The sequence below is a fragment of the Rhinoderma darwinii genome, chromosome 9 (genome assembly GCF_050947455.1).
Source record: "Rhinoderma darwinii isolate aRhiDar2 chromosome 9, aRhiDar2.hap1, whole genome shotgun sequence".
In the NCBI taxonomy this organism is placed as follows: Eukaryota; Metazoa; Chordata; class Amphibia; order Anura; family Rhinodermatidae; genus Rhinoderma; species Rhinoderma darwinii.
In genome coordinates this window covers 52,843,776-52,864,016 of record NC_134695.1, presented here as the reverse complement: position 1 = coordinate 52,864,016, position 20,241 = coordinate 52,843,776, and the positions used below count along the sequence as shown (strand labels likewise).

Sequence of the window (20,241 nt, the reverse complement as noted above, 5' to 3'; positions counted from 1 at the left end):
CAGCACTTTTCCATAAGGTGCAGAATACTCATATATCAGGGGTCATATCTTTCAAAGTCTGATTAGGTCCTTTTATGATCCCCTTGTATCAGTATGAAAATGCTTTTCAATAGGGAAGTATTAAAGAATCTTGAAAAATATCTGAGGTTTATTTAGTACATTGTTGGACTCATGTAAGTAGCATTCTATAGTGCATTAACCCAAATTGTATTTTTGGCAGGCAGGTTTAATTTAAAAAAATAAATAAAAAATGGACCCAACATACCTATAACAGAAATAGGCTTCCTAGCAAATCGCAGCCTTCCCCATATTCCCACATATTTGCTGCGGCAGCCCGCAGACCACAATCGGACAACATATTCTGCCCCAAAAAATACCACCAGCACGATTTCCTGTAATTAAGCATACAAATATTTCAGTTATTATTAGGTTTTAATAGACACATTTGTTCTATTCATTACTAACAAATGGACCAATTAAAAAGTAAAGACAAAAATTGTGCAGGCCATTTGCTTATGGATGTAATTTGGATAATAAGGAAGTGGGAGAGAAAAAGTATTGATGATTTTGAACTTTGGTGTTCTGAATGAAATTAGCGAATACAATTAATAAAAATAACGAAAAACAATCAAAACACAGTTTAAAAATAATTAACTGGACTATAGACCTATATTATTATTATTATTAAAGAAGGTTGAAAAAAGACACAGCTTCATCAACTTCAACATAGAATTCTACTATGTTGATCAAGAGGAAGGAAAACACCACTATGAGGCAGATTCCAATTCCCTCAAATTATGGGCAACATTCGTACCCGACTCCAAATATAGCAATCAGATTAAATCCTTGGATGAATGTCCCAACTCCAGAAATCTAGTATCTATAACCTGGACTATTATATCTTTAATGACAAAAAAAGGCATCTAGGCCCCTCCTGAACTTGTTCAACCATTACAACATCCTGTGGCAGAGAGTTCTATAGTCTTACTGCTCTTACAGTAAAGAATCCAGTCTATGATCATGGTGAGAACTTCTTTCCTCTAGACCTAGGGGATGCCCCTTTGTCATGGTTACAAGCCTAGGTATAAAAAGATAATTAGAAGTATCTCTGTTGAAAGACTATGTAGATGACCGGCAACATGATAGGTGGTAAACTCAAACAGAAGACAGGCATGTGATTGAAATTGACATAAAATAACATAAAATGTCTGTACAAGTAAATTGTGGCCTTAATTCCAAAGTAATAAAGGACTAATGCCTTTTGAATGAAGTTGTCCCTTAAATTTTACATCAATATATAAATTTTTTTACATTTTGTTATAAACACATACAAGGTCTGTGTGCCCAAGAAAGTTAAAATTCCATGTAACATACAATTTGGGGTACTTAAAGAATATGTACAGCTTTGTTAGCAATTGTTTTTGTAGTTATTGTTTAAGAAACTTTTAAAATCACTTTTTTTTAAATATTTTATTTTACTGCATACATAAAAGCTGTATAGTTCTGTCAAAGCCGATTGCGTCAGTTCAGCTGAACTGACGGCTCGGATGAAAGCAGGTTCTGCGTGATTGACCCACAGGATTGAGCTAACGATCTAAGTTCATAACGTAGGTGTGATTGTTATTAGCTGAATTCTGTGTGTCAGCTGAACTGACAGAATTGGCTTTGACAGAACAATACAGCTTATACAGGATACATAGATGTATCTTAAAATGTAAAATAAAATATTTTAGTAAAAGGGATTTTAAAAGTTGCTTAAAAAAACACTAAATACATTAATGTAATAAAAAAAATAAGGATCTTAAAAAGTTAAAACATTTTTTTTATAAAAAAAAAAGTGATTTAAAAAAAGTTGCATAATATAACTAAATACATTCATTTAACATTTTTTTTAAAGGCTATGTACACATTGTAACTTTTTTAAGGCAGATCTATGTATCTCTATAATAACAGACTACAAAAAAAAAAAAACCTATTCAGTCTGATCCTGCAGTCACATAAAATCATTGACAAAAAACCAACCATGGACTTCTTTAGCTAAATATCCACATGATCAATCACAATTTTTACTAGGGAAAACCCTTTTTATATTATATAGTTGCTTCCTGACACAGGAAGCAACAATATAAACCATACCTAACCACTTAAGTCATGTGCCTCCATATATAAATACTATAGTGCGTAGTTTTCTTTCGTACAGTGAGATAGACATATCTAATGTGATTACATCCCAGAATATCACAAATTCTGGGCATTATGCCTCCAAATTATCCACACATTATGAGGTTTCTGTCCTCTGACAGCAGTGGGACTTATGCCCCCCCCCCCCCCTTCCTTAGGCAAAGTTGCCGATTGGGTCTAACCAGACTAAGAACACCCTTAAAATACCCCCCATTGCTCTCTAAAACTTCTTTTTGAAAGACTTCATAATCATGAGCTCGGCAGAGAAATTGCATGGTTTTCCAAATTCTTTTTGAAGAGCTACCTTTGGTAATTAGTGACACAGCGTTTATCGTTAGGTGCTAAATTAACAAAGAAAATTTGTGGTGATGCTCTATTCACCATAAGATAATTTTTGTGGCACATGAAAATATTTTGTTTGCTCCACAATTTGTGTCTATGATACACCAAAGATATTTTTTGTTACCAATAAGTTTTCTTACTGCAAAACATGTTCTCATTTCAAACAAAAAGTGATTGAACCCGGTCTATAAAAATTTTTTATAGTCACCAAATTTATTTTATGCTACAAAATTAGCCCCAAAAAATTATTTGACATGACAACCGGTGACTTGTACTGTAAATAACACTTGTATGTAAACTAAGACAGACTACCAAACTCTCCGTTAATGTGCAATTTATCTGCCCCTAATCACTTGATACTGACCTACTGTATGCCGGCTGCAGAAAACATTGATGAAATGCTCATGTGACCTGACAGGTCATAGATAAGATATGATCCACCATCAAGCAAGACTGAACAAAGAATGGACTGCGGGTTCAGCTGTCACATTTATTGTTAATCATTGCCAAATAATGATATATGAGTGGTGATTACAAGCAGGATCTAGAAAGGCCCCATCTTGGGCATTGCCATCGTTCTGTAGGACTTTCCTGGATTTAGTGACTTCCTATCAACCACAATCTGTAAAACGTACCTTTTCAAACCTCTCCATGTGCAGAATTTGACTTCGATTGTGTTGACTGTCACTTCTACTTCAGACATTTTGAAGGCCAATTTAATTTTTTTAGATTTTGACTGTATGTAAGGCCCCATTCACACAGTTTTTTGGCGCAGATTTGGACTCTGAAACCACGCCAAAACATGGCCAAAAATGCCTCCCTTTTATTTCAATAGGAGGCGATTATTTTTTTTCCCAGGAGCGGAAAAAAACGCTTGTGGGGACAAAAAAAGCGTCATGCCCTTTATTCATGCGTTTCCATCTCTGACCTCCCATTGACATCAATGGGAGGCAGAGAAAGAGGTTTTCGCTGCATTTTTTGTTGAAAACGTGGCAAAACTCACGGCAAAAAAGGAAGCAAGTTTTCTGCCGGCAGGTCAAAATCTGATTTTTCCGCCCGCAAAAAAAACTCTGTGTGAACGGGGCCTAAGTGATCCCCTCTACCAGAATTTGCTTCTGTCAATGTATAATTAATAAAATTTGGCAATGAAAAATCCAGAATTGCAAAGTATTGCAGAAGATGGTATATTAAAATGAGGGTATACAGTTTCTAGGTTGCACTGTTTTTCTGTGAATGAGAAAAAAATTGCCCCAGGTCTCCAACCTTTGGCTCTACTGCTGGTTTAAAACTTTAACTCCCAGCATGCCCTGACAGCCGCAGGCACACAATGAGGATCACTGTGCTTCCCAGGAGATTCTATCAACTCTCCCAGCAAGAATTACTTCATGGCTAAGGTGACCGATAGAATTAGAAAAGATGAATACTGGTCACTAGCAACAGTGAGGCCCCATACACACGACCATATTTTTGTCCACCCGTAAGTACTGGCGTAAATACGGGTCTTTGGTCACACGTATTCGACCCGTATTGCACCAGTATTTACGGGCACGTTTTCGCTGCAAAATTACACTGCAGTAATCGGCAGCCCCTTCTATCAGTGCAGGATAGAGAGAAGGGACAGCCCTTTCCGTAACAAAAGTAAAAGAAATTCATACTTACCCGGCCGTTGTCTTGGTGACGCGTCCCTCTCTTGACATCCAGCCCGACCTCCCTGGATGACACGGCAGTCAATGTGACCGCTGCAGCCAGTGATTGGCCTGTGATTGGCTGCAGCGGTCACATGGGCTGTAACGTCATCCCAGGAGGCCGGACTGGAGGTAGAAGCACGGAGTTCTGGGTAAGTATGAACGTCTTTTTTTTTTTTTTTTACAGCTTTATCTATATTGTGATCGGCAGTCACTGTCCCTGGTGCTGAAAGAGTTACTGCTGATCGTTTAACTCTTTCAGCAGCACCCTGGACAGTGACTATATACACTGACGTCGCCTAGCAACGCTCCCGTAATTACGGTGCACACACGTAGTCACCCGTAATTACGGGAGCCCCATAGACTTCTATGGGCCTGCCCGTGCCGTAATTACGGCCTGAAATAGGACATGTTCTATATTTTCAACGGCACGGGCACCTTCCCGTAAGCATACGGGGAGGTACCTGTGGCCAATAGAAGTTTATGGGCCCGTAATTCCGGGCGTTTTTACGTTCGTGTGCATGGGGCCTGAGACAATTGATTATCACAAAGAAATTATCACCACTCAAAATACACAAAAAAATCACCGGCAGTTGTGAAACTACAAGGCCCAGCAACTTTAAATAGCTCTCCTACACGCAATTTGGTTGCAAACGAAGCATTATAAATTTGATAGAGTTTGGAATTAAGGTTAGTGCTAGGAGAATATTGAATATGTTTTATAGAAGACGTCAGTTATAAATGCAAAGCGGTACTGAAAGTTAACAAGCACGATAAAATGCACAAAACAGAAGCAATAATATTATCATCAACGGAAATATATGACACTCCATTTTCCAAGTGAAAGTATAAAAAAAGTAAAAGAAAAACCATGCATTTTTGGTGGCGCCACATTCGTACCTACCCGTAGAATAAAGTTAACATGTTTTTGTTACTGCACAAAAAACAGCAGGAAAAAGTTATATGTACCATAAAATGGTGGCGATGAAAAATACGAATGGTCTCGAGAAAAAAAAAGACCAAATACAGCTACGTAGACAAAAAAGTAACCTATGACTCTAAAAACGCGAGGATAAAAATGTTTTTAAAAAATTGTTTAGAAGGGGTGTAGGTCATAGCCTATGATTGAAAGCTGCGATAAAGGGTTTTCCAGCTCCAGAAAAATGGCATGGTGTAAAATAATAAATGGTGGTATACTAACTATTCCAAACCCCCACCACTTCTGCACCGACATTACCCCTGTCTCCTGCCGGTCTTTGCTAACCCATCAGCAGCAATGACGTGTTAACCTCTGCAGCTAGTGATTTGCTACAGTGGCCATCTGTTGGGATGACATCATCGCTGAAGCTGGGTAAATAAACACGGGAAGAAGCAGTGGGGGATTGGATAAATAACTACAAATATTTTATAGCAGTTCATTAGGTAAAAATGTGGCTCATAAACACATTTAAAATTGCCACCAACTTTTCAAAAAACTTGGCATAGATCCCTTTCACCCACTAAGAATTTACAGCTTTTTCCATTTTCTTAAGACCAGACCTACTATCATGTCACTGAGGAATCAGATTACTACTGCCCATAGAAGTCCATGGAGAGGGGAGGAGGGTGCAGAAGCAGAGTGAGAGAGAGACACAGACGCTGCTGCAGCTTCCTAGTAAGTGTTATATCTCACTCCTGTGCTGGATTCACAGCTACACTGCTCATTACTTCTGAATAATGTCCTCCATGCTGCTGCAGCTTCTATATATGTGATAGATAGAAGAGGAGAATCCTGCTCTCCTACCTCTATGCGTGCAGAGTATAGAAGACATGATAGCAGTTAGGCTCTATCCACTAGCTCATAGAAAACTGAGAAAAATAAAAATCAGGACTGCAGAGGGGGAAAAATGCTAAAAAAAAAAAAAATGCAGGATACAAGTCATATAATGGGCAGAAATAATGTTATTCCTCATGTACACTCATATGATAGCTTATACTGAAAGGTTAGGTACGCTTTAAGTCTCAAAACGCAAGCATGGCACAAATTTGGATAATACTCAATAACAGATAACGTTTTATGTGCCTTTATTGTAGTTACAGTTTATGTTCTGATAAAAACACCTTTAATGTTAGTAAATATGTAAATGCAGCTCAACAATGAAAACTTTATACACTACCGATATACAATAAGTGACTAAAATCAATGTATTATGTATTTACATACCATCCAAAATAATGTTTCTGTGGCCAAGTTGGAATACTGTTGTATTGTAGAAAGCACACTGAATATCAGACATATCAGCACAATAAGAAATCTGCAAAGAGAATAAAATATTGTAAATGATTAACATAACCCACATGTAAAATAGAATACAGAACTAAAATTGATACTTCTCCTTTCTTTTAAATCTGAAATGTACATGAAATAGACTTAAAACACTTACAAATTTGCTGTTCATGTTAAGCTTCGTTCACAACTGCATTTTGGTTTTCCGAAAGCGCCCGATCCGTCGCATGATGGACACCAACGGCGCCTGACAGAACCGATTGACTTTAATAGGTTCAGTCTGGTTTCCGTTATGGTGTCTGTCGTTTTACTGGAAAAAATAGCGCAGCATTTTTCACCATATCTGCGACGGAGCTTCTGACGCAGATCTGAACAGAACCTTTGTTTTTGGTTCTGATAAGTTATCTGAAAAACTTTGATTATACAATAATGCTTTCTCTCTTCTGAATACATGATGCCTAATAGTTGTAGCAATTTGTGTTATCAACATTAATACTTTTACGTCCATGGCCATTTTTGGACAGAAAGTTCTCTTGAAGGTCAAACATGATAAAACACTATAGCACAGTGGACCAAAAAAAAAAAAAAAAAGATATTTCCATCTTAACGTAACTGTCCGCAATTAAAATACAGTTTTGTTGTGGTTTTTTTCTAAATACTGTAGGTTTAAAATTCTGTGCCACTTTCTTTATAGCGGTCATAGCGCCATTTTCCAGATACAGAGCGCCAAATGCCTTGTATAGCGATAGAGTTAGATCATAAAATTTTGTCTATCTGCAAGCACCAATAGTGGGGAGAACTAGGAGCTTAAAGAGAATCTGTCACCGTGTTTATGCTGCCCTGTTTGAGGGGAGCATAAAGTAGAGCCAGGGACCCCGATTCCAGTGCTGGGTCACTTACCTTGTAAGGTTTGTCAGCATTGTGAGACTAGACATGGACCGCACATCCACTATATACTTTTGATCTATAGCCGATAGGCATAATTTATAAACATGAACATGAGGTAACATTTTGATCAAACTGTATAAGCCCACTTGCAACTTCACGGCAACCTCTTTCAAAGGGGGTCCCTAATTTAACGGTTGCAGGACCGCATGACGGTGGTTGCCATGCGGTGCTGCAATCGATAGAGTAGGGACCCACTTTGAAAAAGGTCGCCGTGAAGTGGCAATTGGTCTTGTATACGATTTGATCAAAATATTAAAGAACCTCATGTTCACGTTTATAAATTTTGCCTAGCATCTACAGATCAAAGTATATAGTGGATGTGCGGTCCATGTCTAGTTTCTCACTAAGTGACATTACCTCGTAATGTTCCTTAGTTTTTTATAACACCCCTGTTTATCCCCTGAGCGCGAGCAGAGGCAGGAGTCTTCTGAATGATGCGCTCGTGTTCAGGAGTCTGCGATATTCATGAGCTGCGTCTAGTCTCACACACCCATCGCTGATTAGCGGCTTTCTCCCCATGCTCAGTATGGGGAGAAAGCGGTAAATCAACGACTGGTGGGCGGGGCTTGCCGTAGCTCATGAATATGAGCTGCTAAAAAAAAAAAAGATAATTAAAGGTGTTTTCCCATGAGAGAACTTTATGACATATCCACAGGATATGTCATAAATGTCAGATAGATGCGGGTCCCATCTCTGGGATCCACACCTATCTCTAGAACGGGGCCCCATAAACCCAGTTTTACCTCTGTCTGTTCTCACTGCCGCCGGCCACTTCCTGGTTATATGGTCGGGAGTTAGGAAAACAGCGTAGCTCGCATAGCTGTTTCCTTAAATCCCATAGTAGTGAATGGCAGTTACGTAAGCATGTAGAATGCAACCTACACTGTTTTCCGTAAGTACCATTCAGTTCTATAGGCCTTACACTGCTGTTGTAACTCCCGACCATGTAACCTTTTTCATGGTCGGAATTCAGCCGCAACATAGCGGCAGAACGGGGTTTAGGGGGCCATCAGGAAAAATGGAGATTCAACCACCATAAAGATACGTTTAGGAATCTATCAGCCTAGATTTATGGACCTAAATATTGCATGGTGTTAAATGGTAGACATTCTCTTTAAAGCGGTTGTACATGTTGGACATTTCCATACTGCATCCTGCAAAAGTATCTTCATAGGGAGTAGAGTACGGATGCAGACGTGCTGCTGTATGCCCTCTGAAAGTATGGGCACATCCAAAGCAGAGATTGTTAACTTCTTTCATGAGCGTTAAAGCCCGAAGACAACAAATTAATTCAGGTCATGCGTAGCTATATGAAAGGAATTGACAACTATTACAATATTATGTATTATGTATTATTTGATCATTGAGAATAACCCCAAAATTTTTTATGAAGAATTAAAGCAGTTTTCCATGATTTTCAATTGTATGGCCTATCCTTAGGACCTTCAACAATTAAGTCATGGCTGCGGCCCTGAAAAGACATATCCGGAACAGTGACATCTTGTGCCGGTTTCTGAAGATCTGTCCTGCTCTGGCTTTTTCTCGAATGGTATCAGGAATACAGGAACTGCAGTGAAGAGGCTGCGGTACTCCAGCGAGCACATCTGCTCTTTCATTTAGCTGATCGGTGGTGGTCCTAAAGACAGACTTACAAATGAAAATCCTAGAAGTCCCCTTTAAATTTGAAATTAGTTAGAACCTCCAAAATCCTCTCAAGCCGCGGATTTAGGAATGAATAATAGATCTGCATTCATATCATGTTTAACTTACACACAGAGGTATTTGTCTAGTTCCTAACATTTTTGTATAAACATAGTGTGAAGCTCCAGAGCCACCGGGCAAAACGTACACCTGAGCCCTCCACCGTACGGCTTATGGCTACACATGCGCCACATATATGTGATGTACATTACACTATACAAGGCCTATATACACCATGTTTAATAAAGTATTGAAATATTTATTTGTATAGTGAGATGGCTTTGTCACCACAATTCTGTCTAGTTTACTTATGAAGCCATTGTTCTTACGTGCCAGGATGTCTTCTAGGCCTCCCATGCCTTGGGGCATTGACGTGATTGCCCTGTGCAACCCCTATAGCAACAAGAATGTGTCCTCAGGTGCCACGCTAAATGCTTTGCCCTATTACCAAAAAACAAATGTGCTCATCAAATACCAAACAGTCCTCCCCTCTCTTGCACTGATAACCTGTGACTGAGATGAGTGCAGGAACATAAAGTTGGGCAGGATCCGTCTGATAATGAATTTCTAATTAACTCAGGCACAAAGTTGTCGCAAAGTTGTTAAAAAGGTTGTAGGAGACAAAAAAAAAACATGTCTGCTTTCTTTTAGAAACAGCGCCACGCTTGCCCATGGTTTCCATGATATTGCAGGTTAGCTATATGCACTTGAATGGTGATGAGCTGCAACACCACAAACAGCTCATGGACGAGGGTGGCGCGTTCTGGGAGAAATCAGTCATGTTTTTTAAACTCCCACAACTCCTTACACAAAAAAAAAGTGTCCCAACTTGATGCATCACTATCAGAGCACATTCCTGGTTCACAAGAGATTCAGAATATCCATCAAATTCTCATTGAAATGGTAACGTGGGCATAATGTTTACTATAAGAATAAGAAATTTAAAGAAAGTGTTCTGCTCGTAGTAACCTTCCTCTAAATTTTTTAAACATAACTCTTAGACGCTATATCCCCTATAAGGCATCGTGCACACAACCTTTTGCGTTTTACGGACCGCGAAAAACAGATCCTAGTGGCTTCCGTTTGCGGTCCTTTTTTGCGGACCCGTACACTTGAATGGGTGAGACGGACTGCAAATACAGACAAGAAAAGGACCTGTTCCATAATTTGCGGAACAGATAGATCCACAAAAGAAAAAAAAAAATCGATGAGTGCATAGCTCTGTAGAAATGGATTGTTCAGTATGCTATCCACAAAAAAACAAAGTGGATAGAACAGAAGAAAACTCTGGTCGTGTGCACGAGCCCTAAAAGAGATTGTCTCCTCATGACCAGCGAGTCCAGTTTCTGAAACTGCTGGGAATCCGCTTATATCTCCGGGGGAAGGTGAAGGCAGCCATATATTTTCCCTGCAGCAGCATTCAAATGAATTGCCATCCATGTAATACATGGATGGGCTGGGTTCGCCAAAGTGGGAGCCGCTGATACTTTTTGGCTCTGACTCATAGGAGGTCCCAAGCACCATATGACCTAATGGGGCATATTAAAAGGAGTTTTCTTAGAGAAACAACCCCTTTAAATAATATTCACTCAAACTAAAGCATCACACAAAGCTAAATGCTACACCAACATCTATTATTCCATCTAGGCCCATGCTGCAATGTATGAAATGTAGGGTTACGGAGGACAACGATTATTTTCAGAGTTTGAGAAACCTGTAAACGACTGATACTTCACTAAAAACTATGAAAACTAAAATCTATTGGCAGTTTATCTAACAAACTCCTACATCTTATGCAATTCTTGAGAAATATTTTGTAGCAATACACCCATCCACAGTCAATACACACTCATTCCAAAACATTTTGCTCATGTTTATTAATTTAGTTATTTAATATGTCTACTGTATGTAAGCAAGAAGGTTTTAGAGGGAGTGGTGTTTCAAAACTCCAGGATCACACTACACACAAGGCTTGTTTGTAGTCTGTTACCATGGAGACACATAGGTCGCCATATGAGCTATATACAAAAATTCTAGTTTAGATTTAATCAAAACTATTCGCAATTTTGCACAATTTTTCTTTTGAGTAACTTTTATAGTGTTCATTAAAAAATAAAAAAGGACAATCAAATGAGCAGTCGGATGCACTGCTCTATGTAGGTACACAGTAAAGGGACACTATTTTGCCGAAGGTAATGGGATGCAAAGTGTGCAAATAATGTTTGTCCACAAGAACAGAACTCAAAAAGGGAACGGCAGACGTGATACAGAAAGCCCAAAGAAAATATTCAATCTCGTGCCCCCACCCCCTTAGGGTGGATTTACACGAGCGTGTGCATTTTGCGCACGCAAAAAATGCAGCGTTTTGCGTGCGCAAAAGGCACTTAACAGCTCCGTGTGTCATCACATAGGATGTGCGGCTGCGTGATTTTCGCGCAGCCGCCATCATTATGACACTCCATTTGGATGTTTGTAAACCGAAAAGCACGTGGTGCTTTTCTGTTTGCAAACATACTTTTGACTGCTGTTGCACGAATCACGCGCGTCCCACCGAAGTGCTTCCGTGTGGTGCGCGTGATTTTCACGCACCCATTGACTTCAATGGGTGCGTGATGCACGAACAACGCAGAAATATAGGACAAGTTTTACGCAACGGACTCACGCTGCGCAAAAATCACGGACTGTCTGCACGGCCCCATAGACTAACATAGGTCCGTACGACACGCGTGAAAATCACGCTCGTTGCACGGACGTATATCACGTTCGTGTAAATCCGCCCTTAGGCATTCAGCATGGGGACAATAGCCTCGCCACCACCTCCCCCGCCTTTTCTACAACTCTGCATTACCAAGGGTTTTGTTCTTTTTTTACACATAAATAATTGGCCAGTTTGACTCCTCTTTGATTCCCATTCTAGCTTACAGAATTGCCAACTCGACCATTCCTAAATTTACAATAACTTTTCTCATAAAATTGCATTTTATTTTCCAATTACCTAACAAATACGACCTTTTAAAGTGGGATAAAAATAAAAAATAAAGACATTGCATTATGTGACGTTAAAGGGGGTGTCAATGACTAGTACAACACGACTGTTTTCTTCCAGTGCATGGGCTGTGCCTGGTATTGCAGATCACTTTCATTAACGTAACTGGAGCTATGATGCAACATTACTAACAATCTGTGGACAGGGGTAGTGCTGTTTTTGGAAGAAGACCGCTATGATTTTCTAATCCTAAACCACATTTTTAAGATATGTTAAGAGCCCTAGAGTTCTTGTAAAAACTCCTCATACTGACGTAACATTACACTTCTCCAAACGTCATGTTACACATTTAACTAAACACTTAAAAGTGGCCAAAAAGATAATTTTCCATGAAGTGTCTGGCTCTATTTTTACCCGTCCACACATATGCCTTCAATCATTGTTATACAATGTCTGTGAACTCCACTTGTACAATTAATGCAATCAAACCTGTAACGATGCCTTGGGATGTTTATTTTGGCAAGTAAACTGCTGGCATTTTAATATTTTCAGTTGGCGTTGGACACTCGTTTCCTTGAGAAGAGTAAAAAAAAACATGCAGTCATAATACACACAGAACTATTTCACAACCCATCATCACTATTTTCCGCATTGTCACAGGGGTCATCTGATGCCAAAAGGCAGTCATATCCGTATTGTTTCAGGCATCTGATGGTGTTGTAATGTCCATCTTTTCCCCAAATAACAAAGCTACACACAAATGAGTAAAAACCAGACACAGATCTGGAAAGTCCTTCCTACAGATTAGTGAAATGGTCTGGTCATGTTCACACAGAATAATTTTTTTTGCAGTCTTTTCTATGGGACTACTCATTTGTCTTTACCAGAATGGTACAGCAATTGAGCTCTGCCTAGGTCTATTAATTGGCGGATCAAGTGTATATTCATAAGGGGTGACATCTGTGAAGTTGACTTCAAACAACTGTGCGTCGAAATAGAATCAAGGCTACCAAAAAAAAAAAAAACACTGTATGCAGGAATCCATGACGGCAAACTGCATTTGTTCTAGGGATAAAGTCGGCCACCTAGAAACAGCTAGTGAGTTGCAGCAGCTGCCTCCTGATTGGTGGTAAGAAAAAGTTGCGGGCGATAGCGTGGGACTTGATGGCGGACCTAAAGCATTGCTGTCCATCTGTAAAAGGACAGAGGTGGCAAATAAGCAGAAAAACGGACAAGGAGGCAGCACTTCCAAAACTTAGAAAACCTTTAATCACCCATGCAACGTTTCAATCCCTCAGGACCTCTCTCAAGTATGCTTGAGAAAGGTCCTGAGGGATTGAAACGTTGCATGGGTGATTAAAGGTTTTCTAAGTTTTGGAAGTGCTGCCTCCATGTCCGTTTTTCTGCTTGATATTGAGGACCTTGGACCGGGTTCTGAAGAGGCATGCACCGTTCTGGCGGTTCAGTGCGGTGGTAACTCTCTACTTTTAGAGGTGGCAATTAGTCGTAGAAATAAGATTCCTCTTAGCTAACTTGGCTACTAATAGTTCGAGCAGGTTGATATAAAAGACAACTCTCAGCAAATTACCATTTCTCACATGCTGCTTGATTTAGAGTTAATGCTCAATTGTAATAATTATATTTGGGGGGGGGGTTGGACTTATGACCACTGGGGCTGGTGGAGAAAGGGAAATTATGGCTTTTATCCATCTCTTCCACTGCCGGAGAGATAATGGTACATGTTCTGTTCCACCCAAAACCTTTCTAGAGCAAGACGGATAGCCAGAGCTGCATTTGTCTGCACATCAATAGGGCGGTTATGAAACCGTCCTGAGGGGCCACTGCTCAACTTGTCAGCTGTCTCACAGATAACCTTCGTAGAGCTAAGACGTTGGCAGCGTACGCCGCTAATTACACCCACTTTTTTTTTTACAGGGTTGCTATCAAAAAATATTGAATTTCTATCATGAATACTTAGAATTTTAGGGAATTTATCGGTTGGAGGATTGACGTTTATTGTTGACTGTGAAAAGTGTGTCTACTCACAGGGTTAAAATTTGATTGCTTTGTTGTAGCACCAGCTGGTCTGGATGAAATTCTAACAGATCATCAAGTGTAGGGTGCGTTGAAGAGGATAAAAACCATTATCTTCCAGTGGAACAGACTGTTTTTCTATTTAAACTGCAAGAATCTGTGTTTTGGTGCAATATAAATTGCATGGAAAGCGTCTTTCAAAACTATCTTGATAATAAAAACTATCTTTTTCTAATAGGCATCCCAGTTCCGAGCCGCTCTCCAGATGGAAACCTTATTGGCTTCAGGTATTGGTTGAGGAATTGGACATTGAGAACTGGTCGAACAGAACCGTCTGACTTTATTGCTGGAAACACATGGCTTACCCAACCTTTTACTACTATTGATGAAAGGGAAATACATCCCACACTACAAACTAAGAAGAGAATCTAACCTAGTGATCGGCTTGTATTGGGAGCGGCCACTTCTGAAATGGGAATTTCTTGGGAGAAAGAGCAAGGCCATTGCGTATGTTTAAGAACTACCGATCTGAGGTAAATCTTTTCCAAAGCTCTCAAGAAATGACAAGAAAGCATAGCTATGTGTGGACTCCGCCACATAAGATCTTTAGCGAGAGTATTATATGGATTGCCTAGATCCCTTTCATATTTCAGATTTAACACAAGTCCGTACGCTTTATACTCATCAATTTTGCCGAATTCAAAACATGAACATAACCTGTAAGCAATTATAAAATGCTCACTTCTAGAACAGTCTAAATCCCTTGAGATTAAGAAGCCACTTGATCAAACATATTTAGAAGGTGTCTGTAACATCCACTAAATGGCTCGTGGAAAGAACAGGCCTCTCTGTTGAGTGTCTTTCCAAGAGAAATCGCATCTGTCCAGTAATGATGACATATTTGTGAAGCAGCACCTCTATAATGGTATCAATGATAGGCAGATGCCAGCAAGCTATCCTCATGCTGCAGGTCTATGCTCTTAAGGTGTATTTACACATACACATAAAAATGGAAGCGAAAAAAATAATAAGAAAAAAAAACCATGAACGTGTGAAGAGCAATTCTACCTCTACTGTTTAGGAATAAGGAAAGTTCAGCTAAAACCAGCTAAATTCTACAAATGGTTGCACGCCGTGCGTCAAATTGCTGTGGTTTTTGTGATGAGGTTTTGGCCATCCGGTCTCTACATGTAAAACACATTGTTTTAAATTTTTGTTCGTTAGGAGACCGTCACCGAGCACCAGCTATTGGGTGCAGGTAGCCACCTCCCGATTTCGTTGTAACTAATTGACCTCTAGTGGGAGTCTTGCGATAACACAGGAACTCCTTCACAATTTTTCCGGTGGCCATGGAGGAGGACGCGTGTTCAATAGCAGCGGCAGTTTCTGTGGAGATTCCCCATAGCTCTATAAAAAGAATAAGGGATGTATCACCCTTCTATTCATTCGCCTCCTTTGAGGCGATAATATTTCCCAAACAGTTTAATGCCCCGGTGAAAGACGGGGCATTACACTCCCCTCTGTCTGGATCTGAGTATTCACCCACCTCCTTGGTGTTTTTTCTGTTTTGGTGCATTACAACCTGGAATTAAAATGTTTTTTTAATTTGATTTTATGTAATTCCCTAATACAATTGTTCAAATTGTTACAGTGGAATGAAAAAAATATACCTTTGAAAAAAAAAGTTGTAAATGGATATGTATTTACCCACTTTGTTATTAAACACCTAAATAAGGCCCAGTCATAATAATTAACTTCAGAAGTCACATAATTAGCTGAATAAGGTTCCCGGTGTGCAATCAAAGTGTCACACGATGTCAGTATAAATACACCTGTTCTGAATGGTCCCCCGAGTCCGCAACACCACTAAGCAATATGAAGACCAAGGAGCTCTCCAAACAGGTCAAGGACAAAATTGTGGCGAAGTATATATCAGGATTGGGTTATTAAAAAAATATTTTCTAAAACAATACATTTTTATTGAACATGTTTTCAGTTATACTAAAGAAAACTGTAGCAAACAGGTACAACAGTGTGTTGTAACAAGATAATACAAAGCTCTTGCATATAATAAGTGTTATATTTGATGTCTTAAAACCTCAATAAGGCAATCAGATTTAGGAATTTTGTACTGTATAAAGTCTCTTATTTGAAAGAACTTAACAAAAATCCCTATGGGGTATTTAGAAATGATCATGTATGTATTGAAAATGGAGAGTACCACTTTGGTCTTATGAGACCCCAATACAAAGTATGCATTTGGATTGTCAGTTGGAGAGGTCCAATGAGGAATATTGTCCTCCAGGAGTAAGAGAGGATTTATCAGAGGTGGGACCCTACAGGTGTTCGAGCCATTAGTTTGCTACCAAATTGTACAAGAAGTCTTGATTAAATTCAGATTGGTGGAAGGATTTTTGAGGTGCCAGACTTTGTGGACTAGGTTGTCTTTAAAGAAGGCAGTTCCACACATGCTTAATTCAATATCAACCCAATCTTTATCTTTTGTTCCATGTCACCAATGAGTCAATTGACCCAGGCCCTATAATAATTACAGATGATGGGTACACATATCTATACCGCTGCTTTCCTGTGTCTAGTTAGGATTGAGGTGAAAAATATCCTAAACTTTGAGCAACCCACGGAGCACCATTAAATTCATTATAACAAAATGGAAAGAATATAGCACAACTACAGAGATTCAAAGACACCAACGAGAACACTGAAGGAGCTACAAAGATTCACAGCGGAGATGGAAGTATCCATCCATAGAACCACTATAAGCCATACACTCAATAGTGTGCGACTTTATGGAAGAATGGCAAGAAAAACATAAGAAAACTCATTTAGAGTTTGCCAGACAGCACGTGGCGGACTCCCCAAACACCCGGAAAAAGGTTCTCTGGTCTAGAGGAGACTAAAATAGAACTTTATGGCCATCATGGAAAACGCTGTGTGTGGCGCAAACCCAACACTTTCCCATTCACCACAAGAAAACAATTCTCACAGTGAAGCATGGTGTTGGCAGCATTATGCTGGGGGATGCTTTTCATCGGCAGGGACTGGTAAACTAGTCAGGATTGAAGGGAAGATGGATGGCAGTAAATACTGGGCAATTCTTGAGGAAAACCTGTTTCAGTCTGCCAGAGATTTGGGATGGAGGTTCACCTTTCTACACTAGAGTGGTTTAAGGGGAAATATTTAAATGTCTTTTAATTGCCTAGTCAAGGCCCAGACCTCAATCCAATTGAGACTCTGTGGCATGACTTGAAGACTGCAGTACATCAATCTAACTTGAAGGTGTTGGAGCAGTTTTGCCTGGAAGATTGGGCACAATTCCCAGGGTCCACATGTACTAAGCTAATAGAGACATACCCTAAGAGACTTGCAACTGTAATTGGAGCAAAAGGTTGCTCCACAAAAGTATCGACTTTGAATACTTCTGCACATTAAATGTCTAGGTTTTTTTTGTCTTGATTATGGTTTGTGTTACAGGTAAACATATTTTGCACCTTTAAAGTAGTAGTTGTGTAAACCAAACGGTACAACCCCCCAAAAAATTTCATTTTAATTCAAGGCTGTAATGCAACAAAACAGGAAAAATACCAAGGCAGTGAAAACTTTTGTATGGCACTGCCTTGGTTGAAGTTTTGTGAGAGGGCAGAAGGAAGGGTCTTTGGCCAAATAAATGTTACCCCGTCCACCGGCACAGCATCTTGTTTGACCAATTTCCCTTTCTTTTTGGTGCCGATTGTGGCCTGGTTTATGCATCAAAATTATGGCCAAAATCCTCACTGCGAATTGACCCTGAAGATGTGGCAGAGCGGATAACATTCCGAGAGAGACAGGTTGTCTCTGTGGGTATGTGGACCCACTAGGCCACACCGCCATGTACCAAGTCTATACAAAGTCCAAGCACAAGGGTACCTGTAATAGTCCAGACAGTAGCAGTGACTTTGGTACAGATGGTACTTTGACGGCAGGTGATGCAAAACGTGGCAGGTGGTACCAGGCGTGGCAAATGACACCAGACGTGGTGTAAGACAGCAGGCGTAGCAGATGGCCCAACACGACTCCAACACTAGAGAGGGCACAGGAACAAATACAGCACGGGATACAGGATACAGGTAGCAGGGCACGGGAACACAGGGAACAGGATACGACTAAGGAACCATTTGCAAGACTAACAGAGCAATACAAACATCGCTCAGGCAAGAAGTGGAAGGGCAGGACACTTTTTATAGTCCAGGGTGATCTGGGAGTAATTAGTTAATTCTTAACATGTGCATTCGCTAGCCCTTTAAGGCCGGGAATGCGCTCGCGCGTGCACCCTAGTGGTCACTGCATGACAGGACAGCCGCATGTGTTGGCATCTCCGGGGAAGAAGACGTTGGCAGGATGAGAGGGGTCTGCGACCGTGGCCATTACACAGGTAGAGTGAGATTCACAGGCAGAGGGAGGGTGGGCCTGGCTACAAATACCTAGGAAACACCCAGATCCCATATTGTTAGGATCTTGTACTAGGATCCTAACATTATGTTATCTTTTAGTCCTTCTATTGTTTCATGTCATTTTCTTTGATTTATTTTGTGTGTTTTTGTGATAACATCACGGTCATTTCCATTGATCAAACAGGAAAGTGGATTTGATTACGGTTTAAATGCTGGTATCGTGTAAACCCCTGTATGTACCTGATGAACAAGTCAGACCGACTTCTAAACACGTAGTACATGGGTCAATAAAAAATGTTATGATCTTATGATGCCTCGCTCCTCTAACCTTACTGTTGGCACCCAAGTTTACATTCTGTTGACAGTTACACTCAGTCCTTATCTTTTCACCAAATTAGACCAGCGTTTCGGGAAGAGTGAGTTGTACTTGTTTGCATCAGCAACAACATCCCAGACCCCCCAGGTTTGTAGTGAGAACATGGTCAGAAAGGGCATGGACGGTGGATCCCATATTCTTCTGATAAACCTACTTGAGGAATGCATATGCATTTCCTCCCTCAGTCTAGTTAGCCCAAGTGCTGCTTAAAATATTGGGGGATCAGGTAGATCAGTTGGTGATTGTTTACCTAGTGTGGCATTCCAAGCCCTGGTACCGCAAAATACACAAAATAATCAAGGGTTAGAAGATCCCATTGGGAGTCACAGCAGATTGCTTCCAGGCATCTCAGCACCTTCTTCTTCAGCTCCCACCATTAATGTAGATAGCAGCTCAAGTTAATTACTAAAGCTCCCAGGCCTATCATTGCACACTAATTACCTGATTAACCACTCCCTCAAACCAAGAACCAGAAGCAGGTCCGAAGTCATTATAGTTGAGTTTCAGAACTTGTATTCTGGGAAAGACTCATTTGAGAGACATTCCTGAATTAGAGGCTGCTCTGGAGTTTCTGGCTCAGATTCCGGGAAGGCTAAACATCGAACATCATCAAATCATTAAGTTCTGTGTCAAACTTTGTTTTCCGTAAGATTTGGAATAAAAAAAAGTTTATCTCCATTTAGTGAAGGGAGAAGCTGCATGCCATCCTTTCTCGCCTAGATATTCTACAACCTGGGATATGGAGCCCTTGTTGGATTTTTCGAGTACAGCATCTGACCCAAGTTCCATCCTAGTAATGTCAGGCACTAAACTCGCCTGACTTCTCTCTTTGGAGAAACTTTTGGTGTTCCATGTTCATGAACTATGGATCAAAGACTCCTGAAGTCTTTCATATAGTCTTAATGGGCAGGAGTAAATCTGCCCACCTTGATGGCTCCCAATAGAATTAGGCCTGGTGAGAGATACGACAGATCCCTTACTGTATCTGTTTTAGACTTTACAAGACTATTTTGACATGTCAAGGGTACTCAGTGTTACATCCAGACCTCTTTTCGCAGAGAGTAAGCAAACACCTTAAGGGGCTGGATCCATTTGACCATGAAGAGTACAGGAATCGATACCACACTCTTCAAGGCGGATTCTGAAAGGGGAGTGGCTTCCTCAAGGGCTGCAGTCAAAGGAGCTCATCTATCTACTATTCTCAGAGCAGCTAGGAGGTCCTCTGGGAGAACCTTTGTGAAATTCTACTGGCATTCTTTAGAACCTGGAAAATA

General features: G+C 40.2%; 1 protein-coding gene across 4 annotated transcripts in view; it reads right to left on the bottom strand.

Annotated features, from left to right (window-relative positions):
• The window catches only part of KCNQ1 (potassium voltage-gated channel subfamily Q member 1), a 106,582-nt gene that overhangs the window by 20,234 nt on the left and 66,107 nt on the right, over positions 1–20,241 (bottom strand). For 3 of the 4 annotated variants that reach the window (XR_012850569.1, XM_075837710.1, XM_075837708.1), the window contains 2 exons: positions 6,412–6,502; positions 266–392 (listed from right to left, as the gene is read on the bottom strand). Coding sequence is in view for 3 of the 4 variants with exons in the window: in XM_075837710.1 (XP_075693825.1) it covers positions 266–392; positions 6,412–6,502 (218 nt within the window). In the remaining variant the exon portion in view is untranslated. Of the gene's footprint in view, positions 1–265; positions 393–6,411; positions 6,503–6,631; positions 6,773–20,241 lie in introns of those variants that run through there. The other variant, XM_075837711.1, reaches the window with a different exon arrangement.